Genomic DNA, 21,567 nt, shown 5'->3' with positions numbered 1-21,567 from the left:
GTAACTTGGGTCTTAATCATTAATTCTAAATATCATGCACATCTGACGTTTTAAGTGTTACATTAACTATACCTGAGTGTATTTATTAGCAAACTACTAAAAACCACATAATACTCCATCCATAAAAGTTAATGAATAAATCAGGGTAAATCTAAACAATGTAGTATTACACAGCCATTTCTTTAAAAATTAGGAAGATCTCTATGAACTGCTAGGGAATGATTTCCAGTCTGTATTGTTCACTGAAAAAAAAAGCAAAGTGAAAAGGAGTATAAGTAGCATGGCACTTTTAAGAAAGAAGGGGATAGAGAAGGGTGTGTGCATGCACACACATATACCAAGCTTATTTCTGCAAAAACGAACATAAGAAGAAAAAACTGGAAACCAGTGAAAATGTTTACCTATGGGTACCGGTAAGAAAGGAGTTTTTTAGGGAAGAGTAAATTTTTTTCGTTTCATTTTGACTGTGAATGATACAACTATTTTACATATTCAAAAAATAAAATTAAAGGAAAAGGTTAGGAGAAAACAAAATAACTGAACTGTATTACAAATTCATAACATAAATATGTTAAAAAAATTAATTCAAGTAACCTTTGAACATGGTACTCTACATCCTTAGTGAAATACTCTAAGATAAAAGAACTGGAAAAGATCTTAATTTTATTTAGTAGACATACTGTTGGAAGTGGCATTGATATAATAATTCTGAAACTACTGGCATGTATAGCTGGTTAGAAAACATGAACAGATACAACGTTTTGGAAACAAGGGTCCTCACACTGGGAGAAGAGATACATAAATATGTAATGGAGGAAGAAGATAAGGAAGAACTCTAGGAGATACTGAATTTGAACTGGAGATATCAATATAAATTTAAGACTTAAAATGTCTGTCTATTGAAAGTAGCAAAAGGATCTAGTGGCTTGGCTTCAAAATACCCTTCACTCATGAAAAAAATCAGGTTCTTTGGAGAAATGGGTAATACCAGATCTGGAGCAGAACCTAAAACTGTAATACACAGTTCTACCACAAAACAAGGAAGCATTCAAAACATTAGGGGGACATATCAGAAAGACACAAGAGCAGGTTTGAGAAGGTTCCCCCCTAGCTAAATATAGGACAATTTGAGTATGAACAAGAATAATGATGATGTATAACAGGGGTCCCCAACTCCCGGCCACAGACCATTAGCAGTCCACGGCCTGTTAGGCACGAGGCCACACAGCAGGAATTGAGCGCGGCAGGCCAAGCAAGCGAAGCTTCACCTGTATTTACAGCCGCTCCCCAGCACTCACATTACCACCTGAGCTCTGCCTCCTGTCAGATCAGCAGCAGCATTAGCGTCTCATAGGAGCGCGGACCCTACTGTGAACTGCGCATGTGAGGGATCTAGGTTGCGTGCTCCTTATGAGAACCTAATGCCTGATGATCTGAAGTGGAGCTGAGGCGCTGATGGTAGCTCTGGGGAGCAGCTGCAAATACAGCAGAGAGGTTTGACTGCACAGACACCACAATAAATCAACTGCTTGCAGACTCATATCAAAACCCTATCAATGAGTGGCAAGTGACAGTGAAGCTGCAGCTTACAGAGTAGACTGGACATAAGCAACACACTTCGGGTGTCACTGTCTCCCGTCACCCCCAGATGGGACCATCTAGTTGCAGGAAAACAAGCTCAGGGCTGCCACTGATTCTGCATTATGTTGAGTTGTATAATTATTTCATTATATATTACAGTGTAATAATAATAGAAATAAAGTGCACAATAAATGTAATGTGCTTGAATCAGCCCAAACCATCCCACCCCCACCCCCCTGAGGAAGAACTGTCTTCCACGAAACTGGTCCCTGGTGCCAAAAAGGTTGGGGACCGCTGATGTATAATACACTGAACAAAAAAGAATCAGAGTCTATAGTGATATTAAAAAAAGGGGAGAGGGCAACAGGGAACCACCTCATTATAATAAAAGAATACCTACTAATAAACATAAAAGGAATGACAGAATTTTTAAAATCACCATTTTGTAATCATTAATTCAATAACTGATGCAGGTAAGGATCATCAAGGGATAAAAAACACTGGGTCAAAGGGTATTGGGGAGTAGGATGTTCACATGATCTCGAAGTACTACCCCACAGATTACTCAATAATCACAAAGAGAGAAAGGCACTAATATATGGAGAGACAACCAGACGTAACTTTAAACACATGATTAAACCTAATATCAGCAAGAATGGAATTGGCATTACATGACTTTTCATGTGATTGCACCAGAATATACAAAACATCATCTATGCCTCTTCTTGCCCAAAATCTTCGACCTGAATCTAGTCATGAGGAAACATCAGACAAATCTAGATTATGGAATATTCTCTCAGACAAGCCTGAATTCTTAAAAAATATCCATGTTATAAAAGACAAATGGTATAGGGACACTGTTCTAGATTAGAGCAGACCAAGAACACAACAATAATCATTCATGTGCGATCTCTGACTACCGGGGATCAAGCAATTGTAAAGGTTATGCAAAAAACATGTTGGACAATTTGAATGTGGACTAAAACGATATATGAACATGAATATTATATCAATATAAAATTCCTTAGATGTCATAATGGTATTACGGTTATACAGAAGAATGTACTTGTTAATAAGAGAGACATGCTAAAGTACTTAGGGTGAAATGTCATAATGCCTGCAACTGACTTTCAAATGGCTGGGGTCGGGAGGAGAAGGCATATAAATGGGGGAGATAAAGATAGTAAAATATTTAAGGATATATATGTATTCATTTTTCCATTCTTTCAACTCTTCTATAAGTTTGAACTTTTTCCAAAAAAAGAAGCTGGGGGAGGAAAGATTAAAAATAAAAACGACCATACTGTATACGTTTAATAGAGATAATATTTTACAATCTTCAAATACGTATTGCAAAAGTACTTACCTTAGTTGAGGTTGTAAGCAAGAAAGCCCTCTGTAGATTCTCCTTTTCAGCCAAACAGAACTGCAGTCTGCTAATCTCTTCTTTGAAATGAGTAATCATGTTTTCTTTGTTCCCATCTAAATTCTTTAAAGTCTGGACCTCTGACACAAGCTTGGTATTTTCTATTTCTGTATTCTTCAAATGTACCTGAAACAGTGCTTGAAAATGTCAAGAATATTCTCTCTAACTCTATAACCTAAGTTACTCAAAGTTTAAAATATTACTATTTATCTCTAACCCAAATATGATCCAAGAGAAGGGAAGATTCACTAGACGAGAAGTCAGGAGACCCAAATTCTGCCAAATGACTAGCCAAGTACGTGGGCGCAGAACACAGCTTTTCTGAGTTTTGTTGTTGCTGCTGTTTTAGTTTTCCCAAGAGATTAATTCTAAGGTCTAACACTACCTGATCTCTAAAGTCTTTTCCTTTGATGATTTTAAGTTAGTTCTCTTTAAAATTAGAAATGAATTTAGTTGTTCTTTTGGGGAAACATTACATTACAGGCATATTCATATATAAAGGCATGACCAGATTCTGGAAAACTAAAGGAATACATTCAAGAACATCTTAAGCAATTCAATTTTTTGCTTATGAAAAAATACTATGCATTTACTTCCTGTGTGCCTAAAAATATATTTGTTGATTAATTAACCCAACTATATTGATTTTTCCAGGAACTTTGGCTGCTGTTGTTCATAGCATATACACAAATCAAATTCCATAACTGAAATTATAAAGAGTACAAGTATCTGGTTTCCCCTACAAAGAGTACCTTGCTTTGGTTAAGAGCATCAAAAAGAAATGAATTAACATACTTCTTGCACTTTACTCTTAATGTATGCAGTGCTGAAGACTAATTCCTGTTCACAATGATAGAATATAACTCCAGATAATCTAAAGGTATCAGTAGCCAAGACCTTTGCAGCATCACTTTAAAAACACTACCCAACTTTCATAATCATCAGCTCATGAAAGCATTTTTTACCAATCCCTCTAAATTCTGTTAGGCCAGGGATGGGTCACATGATCCAACAGGGGTTAGAGGAGAGAGGCAAAGGAAACTATTTGGTTACTCATGAGAACAATTTGAAAGAGAAAGTATGTTTCTGAGATTAAGAGTATAGTAGGTCTTACCACACTCTGTAAATGGAATCTCCTTGCCAAAAAAACACAAAACAAAAATCCCTATTACTTCCAATCTTCGGCATACATGCATATAAATGAAATACTGTTCAGGACACTGGGAGGTTGGGAGAGAGTGTATTCAAATGGAAATTTCAGAGTCACTTTGATCCCAACTGCTAATTCTTACCGAAAACAGGAGATATTAGCACACTGTAAAAGAATAAACCCCCAAGACACTCGTTCTTTCCCTTCCTCCCTCCCAAGTCTTATGCAAAGGACTCGTCATTCAGATGTACAACAGAGACACACAAAATCTTTGCAGAAAGAAAAAAGGAATATAAGGAGTAAATAATTTAGAGCAGTAAAAGAAAAATAAGTTCTGGATTTACCCTAAAATGTACTTGTCAACCCTCTACAAAACATTGGAAGTACTGTTTCTCAGGATAGAAGAGAGAAAGGAAAGGCAGGATGGAAAGGTGACAGCTTCAGGGAAAAGTTTTCCTCTTTCCAAAATAAGTCATTCTAATTATCATTACACCTCTCAAGCATCAAACCAGGTAAGTAAAGTAAGTAAACGAGGTCCTGGTTTACTTAGGACCTTCCTAAACCCTTCCCAATACTAACTAGTATACCTTCAGAATTCATTTTATTTAATTTATTATTGAAGTAAAATGACTGAAAACATAGATATGCTATTTACCTAATTATCTCCCACTGTCCTAACAGAGAAACAACATGGAAAGTACTTAATTATCCACAGAGAAATAATGCCCAGAGGTCTTTGCCTGGCACAAAACTGAAACATTGGGCTTCCCTGGTGGCGCACTGGTTGAGAGTCCGCCTGCCGATGCAGGGGACGCCGGTTCGTGCCCCGGTCCGGGAGGGTCCCACATGCCGCGGAGCGGCTGGGCCCGTGAGCCATGGCCGCTGGGCCTGCGTGTCCGGAGCCTGTGCTCCACAACGGGAAGGCCACAACAGTGAGAGGCCCGCGTACAGCAAAAAAAAAAAAACAAAAAACTGAAACATTATCACTGAAATTCATAGTAACATTAAATAAAAAATTATTACAGATGCAAAATCTTCATTTAGTTAAAAAATCCTTTATAACTTTAAAAAACTGCATTTGAAAGCAGTTTGCAAAAAAAAAAACAAAAAAAAACACAAAGACACTGTATCCAACTGTATCAATTCTTTCTCTAGATATCTGTATTACTTCTTTTTTTCACAAAATCTTGTTCAAAATCCAAACATTATATCTGGGCACTTTTCCTTAGAGTCAAATCATAAAATCATCCACCAGTGAGTCTTCACTATTTTCCTTCCTATTCTGGGGGAGAGACACACACACACACACACACTCACTCACTCACTCACTCACTCACTCACGCTCCGGGGAGGTTGTTCCAAGAAACAGAATGGGTATAACCCATGACATGCAAAATGTTCCTATCTATGCTCTGCAATGAGGTGCACAGTGGACTCAAATTTTTTATTTTAAAGGCAAAAAATTTTAAAGACTAAAAAAAATTAACCACCCCCCAAAATAAGAAGGAAATTACTGTAGCTTTGTGGTATAGTTTGAAATAAGGGAGCATAACACCTCCAGCTTTGTTCTTCTCAGGATTGTTTTGGCTATTCAGGGTCTGTTGTGTTTCCATACAGATTTTAGAATTTTTTGTTCTAGTTCTGTGAAAAACACCGTAGATATTTTAATAGGGATGCACTGAATCTGTAGATTGCCTTGGGTAGTATGGTCATTTTAACAATGTATATTCTTCCAGTCCATAAGCACAGCATATCTTTCCATTTGTTTGTGTCATCTTCAATTTCTTTCATCAATGTCTCATAGTTTTCCAAGTACAGAGCTTTTAACTCCGTAGATTTTTTTCCTATTTTATTCTTTTTGATTGTAAATGGGATTGTTTTCTTAATTTCTCTTTCTGAGAGTTTGTTGTTAGTATATAGAAATACAACATATTTCTGTATATTAATTTTGTACCTTGCAACTTAACCAAAGTCATTGAGGAATAGTAGTTTTTTGGTGGCATCTTTAGGATTTTCTGTATATAGTATCATGTCATCTGCAAACAGTGACAGTTTTACTACTTCCTTTCCAATTTGGATTCCTTTTCTTTCTTTTTCTTGTCTGACTGCTGTGGCTAGGACTTCCAATACTATGTGGAATAAACGTAGTCAGAGTGGGCATCATTGTCTTGTTCCTGATCTTAAAGGAAGTGCTTTCAAGCATTTCACCACTGAGTACGTTACGATGTTAGCTGTGGGCTTGTCATATGTGGCTTTTATTATGTTGAGGTATGTTCTCTCTGTACCCACTTGAGGTTTTACCACAAATGAATGCTGAATTTTGTCAAAAGCTTTTTCTGCATCTACTGAGATGATCATATGATCTTTATCCTTCAATTTTTTAATGCAGTATAACACATTAACTATACTTTGTATACTACAAAGCTACAGTAATCAAAACAGTATGGTACTGCACAAAAACAGACAACTAGGACTTACCTGGTGGTCCAGTAGTTAAGACTCCAGCTTCCACTGCAGGGAGCATGGGTTCAATCCCTGGTCAGGGAAATAAGATCCCGCATGCCTCAAGGCACACCGCACCCCCCCCCCAAAAAAACTTGGGATTTCCCTGGTGGCGCAGTGGTTAATAATCTGCCTGCCAATGCAGGGGACACGGGTTCGATCCCTGGTCCGGGAAGATCCCACATGCCGCAGAGCAACTGAGCCCGTGCACCACAACTACTGAGCCTGTGCACCACAACTACTGAGCCTGTGGTCTAGAGCCCACGTGCCACAACTACTGAAGCCCACCTAGAGCCTGTGCTCCACAACAAGAGAAGCCACCGCAATGAGAAGCCCGCGCACCGCAACGAAGAGTAGCCCTCCCTTGCTGCAACTAGAGAAAGCCCGCGCACAGCAACGAAGACCCAATGCAGCCAAAAATTTAAAAAAAAAAAAAAAAAAAAAAGACAGACACATAGATCAGTGGAACAGAACAGAAAGCCCAGAAATGAACCCACACTTATATAAGCAATTTATCTATGACAAAGGAGGCAAGAATATTACAACAGGGAAAAGACAACCTCTTCAATAAATGGTATTGGGAAAACTGGACAGCTACATGCAAGATCATCAAACTGAACTACTTTCTTACACCATATATAAACTCAAAATGGATTAAAGACTTAAATGTAAAACCTGAAACCATAAAACTTCTAGAAGAAAACATAGGCATGCTTTTTGACATCAGTCTGAGCATATTTTTTTGGACGTGTCTCCTCAGGCAAGGGAATCAAAAGCAAAAATAAAACAAATGGGACTACATCAATCTAAAAAGCTTTTACCCAGCAAAGGAAACCGTCAACAAAATGAAAAGATCACCTACTGAATGGGAGAAGATATTTGCAAGTGATATATCCAACCAACATGGAGTTAATATCTAAAATATACAAAGAACTCATACGACTCAACATCAAAAACACAAGCCCAATTAAAAAATGGGCAGAGAACCTGAACAGACATTTCTGCAAAGAAGACATATAGATCATCAACAGGCAAATGAAAAGGTGTTCAACATCACTAATCATCAGGAAAATAGAAATCAAATACCACCTCAATGAGATATCACCTCACACCTGTCAGAATGGCTACTATCAAAAAGACAACAAATAACAAGTGTTGGCAAGAATGTGAAGAAAACGGAACCCCCCTGCACTGTTAGTGGGAATGTAAATTGGTGCAGTCACTATGGAAAACAGTATGGAGGTTCCTCAAAAATTTAAAAATAGGGACTTCCCGGGCTTCCCTGGTGGCGCAGTGGTTGAGAGTCCGCCTGCCTATGCAGGCGACACGGGTTCATGACCCGGTCCGGGAAGATCCCACGTGCCGCGGAGCGGCTGGGCCCGTGAGCCATGGCCACTGAGCCTGCACGTCCGGAGCCTTGCTCCGCAACGGGAGAGGCCACAACAGTGAGAGGCCCGCATAACGCAAACAAACAAACAAACAAACAAAACAAAACAAAAAAATAGGGACTTCCCTGGTGGTCCAGTAGTTAAGACTCCGTGCTCCCAGTGCAGGGGGCACAGGGTCGATCCCTGGTTGGGGAACTAAGATGCCGCACAGTGCGACCTTAAAAAAAAAAAAAAGTTAAAAATAGAACCATATGATCCAGCAATTCCACTCCTGGGTATTTCTCTGAAGAAAACAAAACACTAATTTGAGAAGCTATAAGCACCCCTATGTTGCAGCATTACCTACAATAGCCAAGATATGGAAGCAACCTAAGTGCCCATCAATTTTTTTTTTTAATTAGAGTATAGTTGCTTTACAATATTGTGTTAGTTTATATTGTACAGCAAAGTGAAACAGCTATATGTATACATTTATCCCCTCTTTTTTGGATTTCCTTCTCATTTAGGTCACCATAGAGCACTGAGTTCCCTGTGCTATACAGTAGGTTTCTCATTAGTTATCTATTTTATACATAGTGTCAATAGTGTATATATGTCAATCCCAATCTCCCAATTCATCCCACCTCGTGCCCATCAACAGATGAATGGATAAAGAGGACGTGGTGTGTACATACACACACATAAATAAATAAACACAAACACACACACACACAGGACTATTACTCAGCCATAAAAAAGAAAAACCTTGCCATCTGCAACAACATGGACAGACCTAGATGGTATTATGCTAAGTGAAATAAGTCAAAGATAAATATATTATTTCACTTACATGTGGAATCTAAAAAACAAAACAAATGAACAAACATAAAAATGAAAGAGTCATAGATGAAGAAAACAAACAAGTGGTTGCTGGATTGCGGGGGGAGGATGAGAGAAACAGGTGAGGACGATTAAGAGGTACAAATTTCCAGTTACAAAATAAAATCAGTCACAGGTATGAAGTGTACAGCATGGGGAATATAGTCAATAATTAAGTAATACCTTTGTATAGTGACAGGTGGTAACTAGACTTATTGTGGTGATCATTTTGAAATGTACAGAAATATCAAATCACTATGCTGTGCACCAGAAACTAAATTCAGTTGTTTGTAGGTCAATTAAACTTCACAAACAAACTCGTGAAAAAAGAGATCAGATTTGTGGTTACCTGAGGCAGAGGGTGGGGGGAAGGGGGGAATTATGAAAGTAATCAAAAGGTACAAACTTCCAGTTATAAGTAAGTACTAGGGATGTAATGTACCACATGATAACTAAAATTAACACTGCTGTATGTTATACATTGATATGAAAGTTATTAAGTGAGTAAATCCTTAGAGTTCTCATTACAAGGAAAAAAATCTTTTATATCTATATGAGATGGTGAATGTTCACTAAACTTATTGTGGTAATCATTCCATGATGTATACAAGTCAAATCATTATGCTGTACACTATAAACTTATACAGTGCTATATGTCAAGTATATCTCAATAAAAATGGAAGAAAAAAGAGGCGATCCTCAGAACAGATTCGGAATTTCATACTTGGGTACCCAATGTTGGTATCTAGCTTATCAATGTAAATAAATAAATGAATAGTTGTTTTTTAAAGAGAAGGAGGAAAGAACCCACTGGTAATACAATAAATCATATTTAAGTTTCTCAGTACAAATTGAGACTCTCAAATACTGAATATATGCAGAGTTTTATGTTTTATCTTTAATATGTACCATAATATCAATATATAAATGAGTACTGTCCTTTTCTAATCTAATAAAGAGATTGAATCTATCCAAATAATACTGACTTAGCTCAGACTGTTCTTGAAATTCCTTATCTGAAACTTCCTTCAGGAACTGCTTATGAGCCACTTAAAATAAGTAAGTCCCAATACGCATCCACAACATTATTGACAACTAAAACTCACTACCCTACTTCAGAGTCACTTAAAAAGGAAAAGAGGAAAAACTTCAAAAGGTGAAGATTTGTCAACAGGATCTTTTTAAAGTGACAGTCTCTGAAGATTATTCCAAAAGGCAAACTCCAAAACATGATCATCACTGAAGTAAATTAATGCTCTCCTTAAGGTTTATATATTCTTAAAAGGGGAAAATAATTAGTTGCACAAATTCTGATAAACAGGTATCTTGTTACCATTACAACTCTTTGACTTATTATACATTACCTGCTAAGTATCTAAAACACCAGCAATTTAATTCCCTGAAAACTAACTTTTAGGGACTATACACAATGAGGCAGCTTTAAAATATACTCCCAAAACTTTTGATTCTCCTCTCTTAAAGAAGTGGAGCCTAATTCCCTTCTCCTGAGTATCAGCTGGAGTGACTTGCTTCTAATTAATAAGATAAAGAAGAAGCATCAGTGTACAACTTGGAGACCAGGTCATAAAATGCACTGACTTCCTCCTTGCTCTCTCTTGTATAGCTCACTCTGAGGGAAGCTGGCTGCCATATTGTGAGAACATTCAAGCAGCCACTGAAGAGGCAACATTCCAAGAAACTGAAGGGCCTCCTGCCAAAAGTCATGTGAGTGAGCCACTTTGACAGCAGATTCTCCAGTTCTAATTGAGCCTTTAGCTGACTGCAGCCCTTGCCAACATCCTGACTGCAACTACACAAGAAACCCTGAGCAAGAACCACTCAGCTAAGCTGCTCCGAAATTGCTGACCACTAAGTTTTGGGGTAACATGTTACACAGCAAAAGATAACTAATAAAATTGTAAAGAATAAATTACCTTATAAAGTTCCTTCTCATCCTTTTCTGTCTTCAATTGACATTCAAGCTGTTCTCTTTCATATTGTGCCTTTCTGAGTTTGTCCTTTAAACTGAGTTAAAGTCAAATAAAGTTAACACAGACAAAAACAACTTTCTTAAAACAGTTTTAAAACACGAAGATACTTTTTTAAAGCATCGGGAATACCTGTCTATTTCAGTTTCTTTTTCAATCGCTTTATGTGTGACTGACACAATATCTTCCTCAAGCTGGAGGGCTTTGGATGTAGCATCACTGTAACTCTTCTTAAATTCTTCATTTTCCATTTTTAAACTTTGTGAGACTTCAAAAAGAACCTTAGAAACAATAACAAAATATTTTGAGAAACACAGAAACATAATTAGAAATACAAATTTGTATATCTCTAAGAAATCTATTTATGCTTAAAAGTTTAATCCCACATTTGTCCCCTCCAAAGTTTATAAGACTAAACTAAACCTGAAATGGTAACACACATTAAACTGTTCAGGACTTCCCTGGTGGCGCAGTGGTTGAGAGTCCACCTGCCGATGCAGGGGACACGGGTTCGTGCCCCGGTCCGGGAAGATCCCACGTGCCGTGGAGCGGCTGGGCCCGTGAGCCATGGCCAGAGCCTGTGCTCTGCAACGGGACAGGCCACAACAGTGAGAGGCCCGTGTACCAAGGGGAAAAAAAAAAAAAACTTTTCAAATACTAAATTAAAAAATTATTAACTTTTTTCCTGGACTTTTCACATACTGTTTGCTGATTTCACTAACTTCTCCACCAGAGGGCAGACAACTGAAGTGAGGAAAAAATTTAAAAATTAGTCACTTTGCTTTTTACATCTCGCTTTCCAATGTTACCCCAATGACAAAACAAGTTTCATGATACTAAACAAAGTTAACACCAACTTCTTCTAGCATAAGTCACTAAGTGCCACTGATAATTATACCAAAACACTAAATTAAGATATATGCCGGGCTTCCCTGGTGGCGCAGTGGTTGAGGATCTGCCTGGCAATGCAGGGGACACGGGTTCGAGCCCTGGTCTGGGAAGATCCCACATGCCGCGGAGCAACTAGGCCCATGACCCACAACTACTGAGCCTGCGCGTCTGGAGCCTGGGCTCTGCAACAGGAGAAGCCGTGACAGTGAAAGGCCCGCACACCGCGATGAAGAGTGGCCCCCGCTCACCACAACTAGAGAAAGCCCTCGCACAGAAAGGAAGACCCAACACAGCCAAAAAGGAAGGAAGGAAGGAAGGAAGGAAGGAAGGAAGGAAGGAAGGAAGGAAGGAAGGAAGGAAGGAAGAAAAAGGAAGAAAGAAAAGATAGATGCCTAAAGCCATGTTCCTAAAGCTCCTGTCACTGTGATTCAAGAGGCTGGAACAAATATTTAAAGACACTGAAATGGGGCTTCCCTGGTGGCGCAGTGGTTGGGAATCCGCCTGCCGATGCAGGGGACACAGGTTCGTGCCCTGGTCCGGGAGGATCCCACATGCCGTGGAGCGGCTGGGCCCGTGAGCCATGGCCGCTGGGCCTGTGCGTCCGGAGCCTGTGCTCCGCGACGGGAGAGGCCACAGCAGTGAGAGGCCCGCGTACCGCAAAAAATAAATAAATAAATAAAGACACTGAAATGAATATAAAAGAGGTAGTAAATGTGATGAATTTCATTTTAAACAGATAATTTAAAAATTTTTATCACATCAATTAAGACAATTAAGTAACTTATGAGAATTTGATCAAGCCTCTCCCTAAGCCTGTTTTATAATTTGTAAAATGGAGATAATAAGGCCTTTTCTGCCTCATTTATAAAATTATGAGAACCAAATATAACAGTGCATTTGGAGGTTTCCACATAGTTATGGGAAACTATACATCAAAAGAACTGATAAATTAAGACAAACTGTGTTTGTTAAAAAAATAATTTTAAGATTTCCTACTAATGAAAGTACCACCCGGGACTTCCCTGGCGGTCCAGTGGTTAAGACTATGCGCTTCCGCCTTCCCTTGTGGCACAGTGGTTAAGAATCCCCCTACCAATGCAGAGGATACGGGTTGGAGCCCTGGTCTGGGAAGATCCCACATGCCATGGAGCAACTAAGCCCGTTCGCCTCAACTACTGAGCCTGCGCTCTAGAGCCGGTACTCCTCAAGAAGAGAAGCCACCACAATGAGAAGTCCGCACACTGCGAGAGTAGCCCCCGCTCGCTGCAACTAGAGAAAGCCAGCGCGCAGCAACGAAGACCCAACATGGCCATAAATAAATAAATAAGTAAATAAATAAACAAATTAATTAATTAAAAAAGACTTTGCGCTTCCACTGCAGGGGGCATGGGTTCGATCCCTGGTCAGGGAACTAGGATTCTGTATGCCCTGTGGCGCAGCCAAAAAAAAAAAAAAAAAGTACCACCCATGAACCCCTCAACGAAAACTAAAGAAAATCACCATTCTGCCAATTTAAATGTATCAAATGTTACAAAGTATTTATAAGCCACTTTGATTTTCATAAAGAGCCAAATTTTTTACTTATAGGTAGAATATCACTTTAAATATCTTGCTAGAATATGAAAATTACTAAACTGCATCTAAGAACAACATAATTCATTAAGAAGCTTATCACAATAGAGGTCAGATACACTCTATTGGTTTTATTTTTGCTCAAAACAACTGTTTGCCTTACTAAATTTGTAACATAAACCAAAGACTGTTACGCAAAACTAAATGCTTTTCTGATTTCAATTCTACACAACACCAGAGAAAGCAGGTGATATTTACTCCCTCTGCCATAATTGTTGTCACTATCCAATGATCCTTTAATATTTGACACATTTTCAGTATTTGTCTTGCTTTTTTATAAGGACAGTCAGAGAGGTTTCTAAATAGTTTTTTACTTTTTTTTTTTACTTTTTATTTTTACTAAATGCTCTCTTGGTCCTGTGAATAGGCTACAGATTTAATCCAGGTATTTCTTCCTAGGAAAAAGATTAGATTGCCCAGAGGCAAAAACTAGTTTCTGATTCTGCAATTAATGAAATTCTATAGTGGGTAAATAGCATTCTAAAGAAAATGTATAGGAGAATAACTAGAAAAGATTCATAAGCAACTAAACACAAAACATAAACTGCTTTATCTATGAGTCAGTTAACTCTATAGTGAGTCATAAATTAATTCTAACTATACTTGAGAGTCTCGGAATCTTTTCTTGGTACCTATAAAAGCAGCCAATAGCTTCTCAGCATCCAAGCCCACTGCAAAAGGCATGAAAATACTAAAGTGGGGATTATTCTTCAGGCCTGTAGCACTCATGTCTGAGTGAAGGATAAGCATCTTCAATGTGTCTAAGTTTTCCTTAGCATGAAAATGACATCAAAGCCCTTAGTGTACATACAAATAACTAAGAACCATGTTTTCTTTTAAAAAAAAAAACATTTTAAAAACAGTAAAATCTACAACACAGTCTTTGAAAAACACTTGAAATTTGGAATAAATATTCATTTGGTCAGTATTTGCAAGCTATGTCAAAAGGGCACCATAATTCGAGTACTAAAACAGAGAAAAACTTAGAGATGAGTAAGTCAGCTACACTGTGCACCAAGATAAGAACAGTAACAAAAGTGGTGGCAAAAGGAGATTACGAGATTTGGGCATTTCAGATTCATGCAGCAGACTTCACCCTCTCCTCCTAAATTGAAGGATCACGTCACCATGACCCACTATTACCAATTCCCCCAAGTCATAACCCTCAAATATGAACAACCAGATAAAAAGACTGTGAATCATCTATGTGGCTAAACATGCACTAAAAATATCTTAACAACACATTTATTCCTATGTTAAATAAAGACAAAATTAACTCTGACTACAAATGAACACATGTAAAGAAACCAGATACAATATCACTGACAATTATCTAGAAAAAAGTATGATGATATTCTGGATTCAAACATATACAGCAATAAAATTTAGTAAATTAGTACCTGAATACTCTAAATGGCAAATCATTGGCAAAAGGATTATGTCATTTATGGAAACTGCTAATAGATTTTAAAATAAATCTTACTCATTTGAGGTAATCTGGCTTTTCTCAAACACTGTGCTTCTTGAAATCAACTATAATACCAAGCTATGTAGATAGTTATAGAGAATATAAATGTATCTTCTCTGGTTCCTAGAAATACACCAAACAAAAATATAACTGACAACAATGTACTATAATAAACTATCTTCATGGCATTAAAATAATGTGTTAAAAGGCAAAATAAATAAATAAGAATAATAACTAGGGGGCCTCCCTGGTGGCGCAGTGGTTGAGAGTCCGCCTGCCGATGCAGGGGATACGGGTTCGTGCCCCGGTCTGGGAGGATCCCATATGCCGCGGAGCGGCTGGGCCCGTGAGCCATGGCCTCTGGGCCTGCGCGTCCGGAGCCTGTGCTCCGCAACGGGAGAGGCCACAACAGTGAGAGGCCCGCATACCGCAAAAAGAAAAAAAAAAAAAAGAATAATAACTAGGGAATTAACTCTCTCATTAACATTGCTCTCATAAAAACAACCTGTTTAAGTTTGTTAGTTTTTTTTAAATATTTATTTATTTATTTGGTTGCGTCGGGTCTTAGTTGCAGCAGGTGGGCTCCTTAGTTGCAGCTCGCCAGCTCCTTAGTTGTGGCATGCGAACTCTTACTTGCAGCATGCATGTGGGACCTAGTTCCCAGAACAGGGATCGAACCCAGGCGCCCTGCATTGGGAGTGCCAAGTCTAAACCACTGCGCCACCTGAGAAGTCCCTCAGTTACAGTTTTTGTTTGATTTTTATTTGTAAACTTTTTATTTGTAAACTAACCTGATAGAAACCATAACTTACTTCAGCATATTTCAATTTGCAGTACTTTAGATCTCTGAATTTAAACAACAAATATTCATATAACCTCTTAGGTAATAAACTTCAAATTTATCTTAAGAAAACCTTATACTTTTATTCAAACAACAACAGCAAAAAATTGCACTAAGAACATTTCCATGAAGGGACTTTGCTTGTGGTCCAGTGGGTAAAACTCCGCTTTCCCAATGCAGGGAGCCTGGGTTCGATCCCTGGTTGGGGAACTAGATCCCGCATGCATGCTTCAACTAAGAGCCCGCATGCCACAACTAAGACCAGGCTCAGTCAAAATAAATAAATTTTTTAAAAAAAGACAATTTCCATGGAGAATATTGTCCATATTCCAAGACAGCAAAGTTTAAATACAATAAAATGTAATAAGAGCCACTTTTACTATCAAAAGTCTGCTATGAGCAAATACATTTAAATTCTACCTTTGTGAAACCATAAACAAAATGAAAAGACGGGACTTCCCTGGTGGTCCAGTGGTTAAGAATCCACCTTCCAATTCAGAGGACGCGGGTTTGATCCCTGGTCAGGGAACTAAAATCTCACACGCCATGGGGCCACTAAGCCCGCACACCATAACCAGAGACTAGAGAAGCCTGCACACTATAACTAGAGACTAGAGAAGCCTGCGCGCCACAACTAGAGAAGCCCACACACCGCAATGAAGACCCAGAACACACACACACACAAAAACACGAAAAGGCAACCCATAGAATGGGAAAAAATATTTGCAAATGATGCAACCAACAAGGGATTAATCTCCAAAATATACAAACAGCTCATGCAGCTCAGTGTCAAAAAAAACAACCAAATCAAAAACTGGGCAGGGAATTTCCTGGTGGTCCAGTGGTTAAGACTCCATGCTTTCACTGACAAGGGCCCAGGTTCGATCACTGTTCAGGGAACTAAGATCCTACAAGCCAAGCTGCAAAGCCAAAAAAAAGGCAGAAGATCTAAATAGACATTTCTCCAAAGAAGACATACAGATGGCCAAAAAGCACATGAACAGATGCTCAACGTCACTAATTATTAGAGAAATGCAAATCAAAACTACAGTGAGGTATCACCTCACATCAGTCAGAATGGCCATCATCAAAAAGTCTACAAATAATAAGTGCTGGAGAGGGTGTGGAGAAAAGGGAACCCTCCTACACAGCTGGTGGGAATGTAAACTCGTACAGCCACTATGGAGAACAGTATGGGGGTTCCTTAAAAAACTAAAAATAGAACTACCATATGATCCAGCAATCCCATTCTGGGGCATATATCCAGAGAAAAACAATAATTCGAAAAGATACATGCACCCCAATGTTCAATGCAGCATTATTTACAATAGCCAAGACATGGAAGCAACCTAAATGTCCACTAATGGAGGAATGGATAAAGAAGATGTGGTATATATATATACACACACATACATACATATAATGGAATATTACTCAGCCATAAAAAAGAATGAAATAATGCCATTTGCAGCAACATAGACTTAGAGATTATCATACTAAATGAAGTCAGAAAAAGAAAAATATTATATAATATCACTTTTATGTGGAATCTAAAAAAATGATACAAATGAACTTATTTACAAAACAGAAACAGACTCACAGACGTCAGAAACAAACTTATGGGGACATCCCTGGTGGCGCAGTGGTTAAGAATCCGTCTGCCAATACAGGGGACAGGGGTTCGAGCCCTGGTCCGGGAAGATCCCAAATGCCGTGGAGCAACTAAACCCGTGCACCACAGCTACTGAGCCTGTGCTCTAGAGCCTGCGAGCCACAACTACTGAGCCCGCGTGCCACAACTACTAAAGCCCGTGCGCCTAGCGTCTGTGCTCCACAAGAGAGGACACCGCAAGGAGAAGCCCACGCACCGCAACAAAGAGTAGCCCCTGCTGGCCGCAACTAGAAAAAGCCCGCGTGCAGCAACAAAGACCCAACACAGTAATAAAAATAAATAAATCAATAAAATTAAAAAAAAAAAAAAACTTATGGTTACCAAAGAGGAAATGTTGGGAGGAAGAATAAATTAGGAGTTTGGGATTAACATATACACACTACTATATATAAAATAGATAATCAACAAGGACCTACTGAAGAGCACAGGGAACTCTACTCAATATTCTGTAATAACCTATATGGGATAAGAATCTGAAAAAGAATGTGTGTATATATATATATATATATATATATATGTACAACTGAATCACTTTTCCGTACACCTGAAACAAAACAACACTGTAAATCAACTATACTCCAGAAAGGGGGAGGCGGGTGCGGACCAAGAGGCGGGGTACATCACAGGGCCGGCCCCGTAAGCCCCTTTCCCGGGGGGGCCGTGCGGGGCCGGAGGGGCGGTGGCACACGCGTGCCACCGGATGCGTCCGCATCCGAGTCCTCTGCCACCCTCGGCATGGGGGGTGGGCCAGGGTTCCAGGGCGCTCACGGCCCTTGCACTCTTCAAAAAGAAAAAACAGAAAAAGAAAAAAAAACTATACTCCAATATAAAATAAAAATTAAATATAAATAAATAAATGGTTAAAAAAAATTTCTAGCTTTACAAGAAAATTCCAGATCCAAAGGATTAAATTTTTTTGGTTGGAGTAGAAAAAGGAGAGGGAGGAAAGGCTACAAATATATCTATAAATGTCTAAGTTATTTCCTGAACATGTATACATTCCACAGACAATTTTTTTTTTTTTTTTTTTTTTTTTTGCGGTACGTGGGCCTCTCACTGCTGTGGCCTCTCCCGTTGCAGAGCACAGGCTACGGACGTGCAGGCTCAGTGGCCATGGCTCACGGGCCCAGCCGCTCTGCAGCATGTGGGATCCTCCCGGACCGGGGCACGAACCCGTGTCCCCTGCATCAGCAGGCGGACTCTCAACCACTGCGCCACCAGGGAAGTCCAGACAAGTAATTTTTAATGTTGGGTTTCATATACGTTCTTAAATAAGAAGAAAAAATTTAGGATGGTAATATTTTACTTATATTAAGTTGCTTTTTAAATTAAAATTGAATGATTTACGTTACACCAGATCAATGGAACAGAAAAGAGACCCAGCAATAAACCCGTGCATATGTGTTCAATCAATCTATCAATACAACAAAGGAACAAAGAATATACAATAGGAAAAGGGTACACTCTTCAACAAATCGTCCTGGGAAAGCTGGACAGTCACATGCAAAAGAATGAAACTGGACCACCATCTTAAACCATACACAAAAATTAACTCAAATGAATAAAAGACTTAAATTTAAGACTTGAAACCACAAAAGTCCTAGGAGAGAACACAGGGGGTAATAAGCTCCTTGACCTTGGTCTTGGCAACGAATTTTTGCATTTGATACCAAAAGCAAAAATAAACAAGCAGGACTACATCAAACTAAAAAAGGTTCCACACAGCAAAGGAACCCACCAACAAAATGAAAAAGCAACCTCTGAAATTGGAGAAAATATTTGCAAATCAAATATCTGATAAGAGGTTAATATCCAAAATTATATTTAGAGAATTCACACAACTCAACAGCCGCCCCCCCCAATAAAAACCCCACAATCCAATTTAAAAATTGGCAGAGGAACTGAAAAGACATTTTCTTCCAAAGACAACATACGAATGGCCAACAGGCACATGAAAAGGTGCTCAAGGTACATGAAAAGGTGCTCAAAATCAGGGAAATGCAAATCAAAGCCACAATGCATATCAGCTCACACCTATCAGAATGGCTGTCATCAAAAAGACAAGCGATAGGACTTTCCTGGAGGCGCAGTGGTTAAGAATCCACCTGCCAATGCAGGGGACACGGGTTCGAGCCCTGCTCCGGGTAGATCCCACATGCCGTGGAGCAACTAAGCCTGTGCGCCATGACTACTGAAGCCCGTGCTCCTCAACAAGAGAAGCCACCGCAATGAGAAGCATGTGCACCGCAAAGAAGAGTAGCTCCTGCTCGTCGCAACCAGAGAAAGCCCGCGAGCAGCAACAAAGACCCAGTGCAACCAAAAATAAATAAATAAATAAATTTTAAAAAGGGCTTCCCTGGTGGCGCAGTGGTTGAGAGTCCGCCTGCCGATGCAGGGGATACGGGTTCGTGCCCTGGTCCGGAAGGATCCCACATGCTGTGGAGCGGCTGAGCCCATGAGCCATGGCCGCTGGGCCTGCGCGTCCGGAGCCTGTGCTCCGCAACGGGAGAGGCCACAGCAGTGAGAGGCCCGCGTACCGCAAAAAAAAAAAAGACAAGGGATAACAAAATACTGGTGAAGATGTGGAGAAAGGGGAACCCTTGTGCACTGCTGGTGGAAATGTAAACTCGTGCAGGCACCATGGAAAACAATACGGAACTAAAACTATACCATATGATTCAGCAATCCCACTTCTGGGTATGTACCCAAAGGAAATGAAAACAGGATATGGAAGAGATTTATCTGCATTCTCATGTTCACTGCAGCATACTCACAACAATCAAGATAAAGAAACAACCTAAATGTATATCAGTGGATGAATACAGAAAATGTGGTACGTAAATACAATGGAATACTATTCAGTGATGAGAAAGAAGAAAATCCTGCCATTTGCAACAACATGGATGGACCTTGAGAGCATTATGCTAAGTGAAATACGCCAGACAAATACTGCATGGTATCTACTTATATGAAGAATCTAAATAAAAAGTCAAACTCATAGAAAAAGAATAGAAAAGTGGGTGCCAGGGGCTGAGGGGTGGGGGGCAGGGAGGTTGATAAAAGGGGACAAAGTTTTAGCTATAAGATGAATAAAGTCTGAGGATCTAATGTATAACATTGTGACTACAGTTAACAACACTATACTGTATAATTGAAATTTGCTAAGAGAGAACTTAAATGTTCTCTCTCTCTCTCTCTCTCACACACACACACACACTCACACACACACATATACACACACACACAAAAAGGATAAATAGGGGAATTCCCTGGCAGCCCAGTGGTTAGGACTCCGTGCTTCCACTGCAGGGGGCACGGGTTTGATCCATGGTCTGGGAACAAACATCCCATAAGCCACGCGGGGCAGCCAAAAAAAAAAAAAAAAGATAAATATGTAGTTGAAGATGTGTTAATTAATTAGATGGGAGGAATCCTTTCACAATCCTTTCCTTTATACATATTCAAGTCATCATTATGTACACTTTAAGTATCTTACAATTTGGTCAATTATACCTGAAACTGAATGAAAAATACTCAATGCTACAAGTCTTGTGAAACAAACTATAAAAAATGCTTCATGTACCTAGAGGCAGGACAGGAATAAAGACGCAAACGTAGAGAATGGACTTGAGGACACGGGGACGGGGAAGGGTAAGCTGGGACGAAGTGAGAGAGTGGCATGGACATATATACACTACCAAATGTAAAACAGATAGCTAGTGGGAAGCAGCCACATAGCACAGGGAGATCTGCTCAGTGCTTTTCGATAACCTAGAGGGGTGGGATAGGGAGGGTGGAAAGGAGGCTCAAGAGGGAGGGGATATGGGGATATATGTATACGTATAGCAGATTCACTTTGTTGTACAGCAGAAACTAACACAACACTGTAAAGCAATTATACTCCAACAAAGATGTTAAAAAACAATGCTTCATGTTACACCTCTGTATTAGTCTATACAAGATTATGAGCTAGTTCAAAGTGTATAAATATATTTTAGAAACAAAATATTATGAATTTCTGAAACTATTACTTAGCAAATCAGGTGCAAAATGAAAGTAACTGGCTTTAAAGAAACGTATTGCTAAACACATTAAATTATGCATTAAAATTAAGCCTTTGTGTCTTCTCAATAAAAAAATGGTAAAAGAGAATTAGAAATTCAATGATAT

At 39.1% G+C, this 21,567-nt stretch overlaps 1 protein-coding gene across 2 annotated transcripts in view; it reads right to left on the bottom strand.

The window, feature by feature from the left end:
* Nucleotides 1–21,567, bottom strand: part of TAX1BP1 (Tax1 binding protein 1) — a 91,362-nt gene that overhangs the window by 38,095 nt on the left and 31,700 nt on the right. For both annotated transcript variants that reach the window (XR_014016621.1, XM_081243740.1), the window contains exons 6-8: nucleotides 11,026–11,174; nucleotides 10,840–10,930; nucleotides 2,948–3,133 (exon numbers count right to left, since the gene is read on the bottom strand). Coding sequence is in view for 1 of the 2 variants with exons in the window: in XM_081243740.1 (XP_081099866.1) it covers nucleotides 2,948–3,133; nucleotides 10,840–10,930; nucleotides 11,026–11,174 (426 nt within the window). In the remaining variant the exon portion in view is untranslated. The remainder of the gene's footprint in view (nucleotides 1–2,947; nucleotides 3,134–10,839; nucleotides 10,931–11,025; nucleotides 11,175–21,567) is intronic.

The sequence above is a fragment of the Mesoplodon bidens genome, assembly GCF_964165515.1.
Source record: "Mesoplodon bidens genome assembly, chromosome: 9".
NCBI classification, from domain to species: domain Eukaryota; kingdom Metazoa; phylum Chordata; class Mammalia; order Artiodactyla; family Ziphiidae; genus Mesoplodon; species Mesoplodon bidens.
The sequence above is the reverse complement of the archived record's forward strand: the minus strand, read 5'-3'. Positions and strand labels throughout refer to the sequence as shown.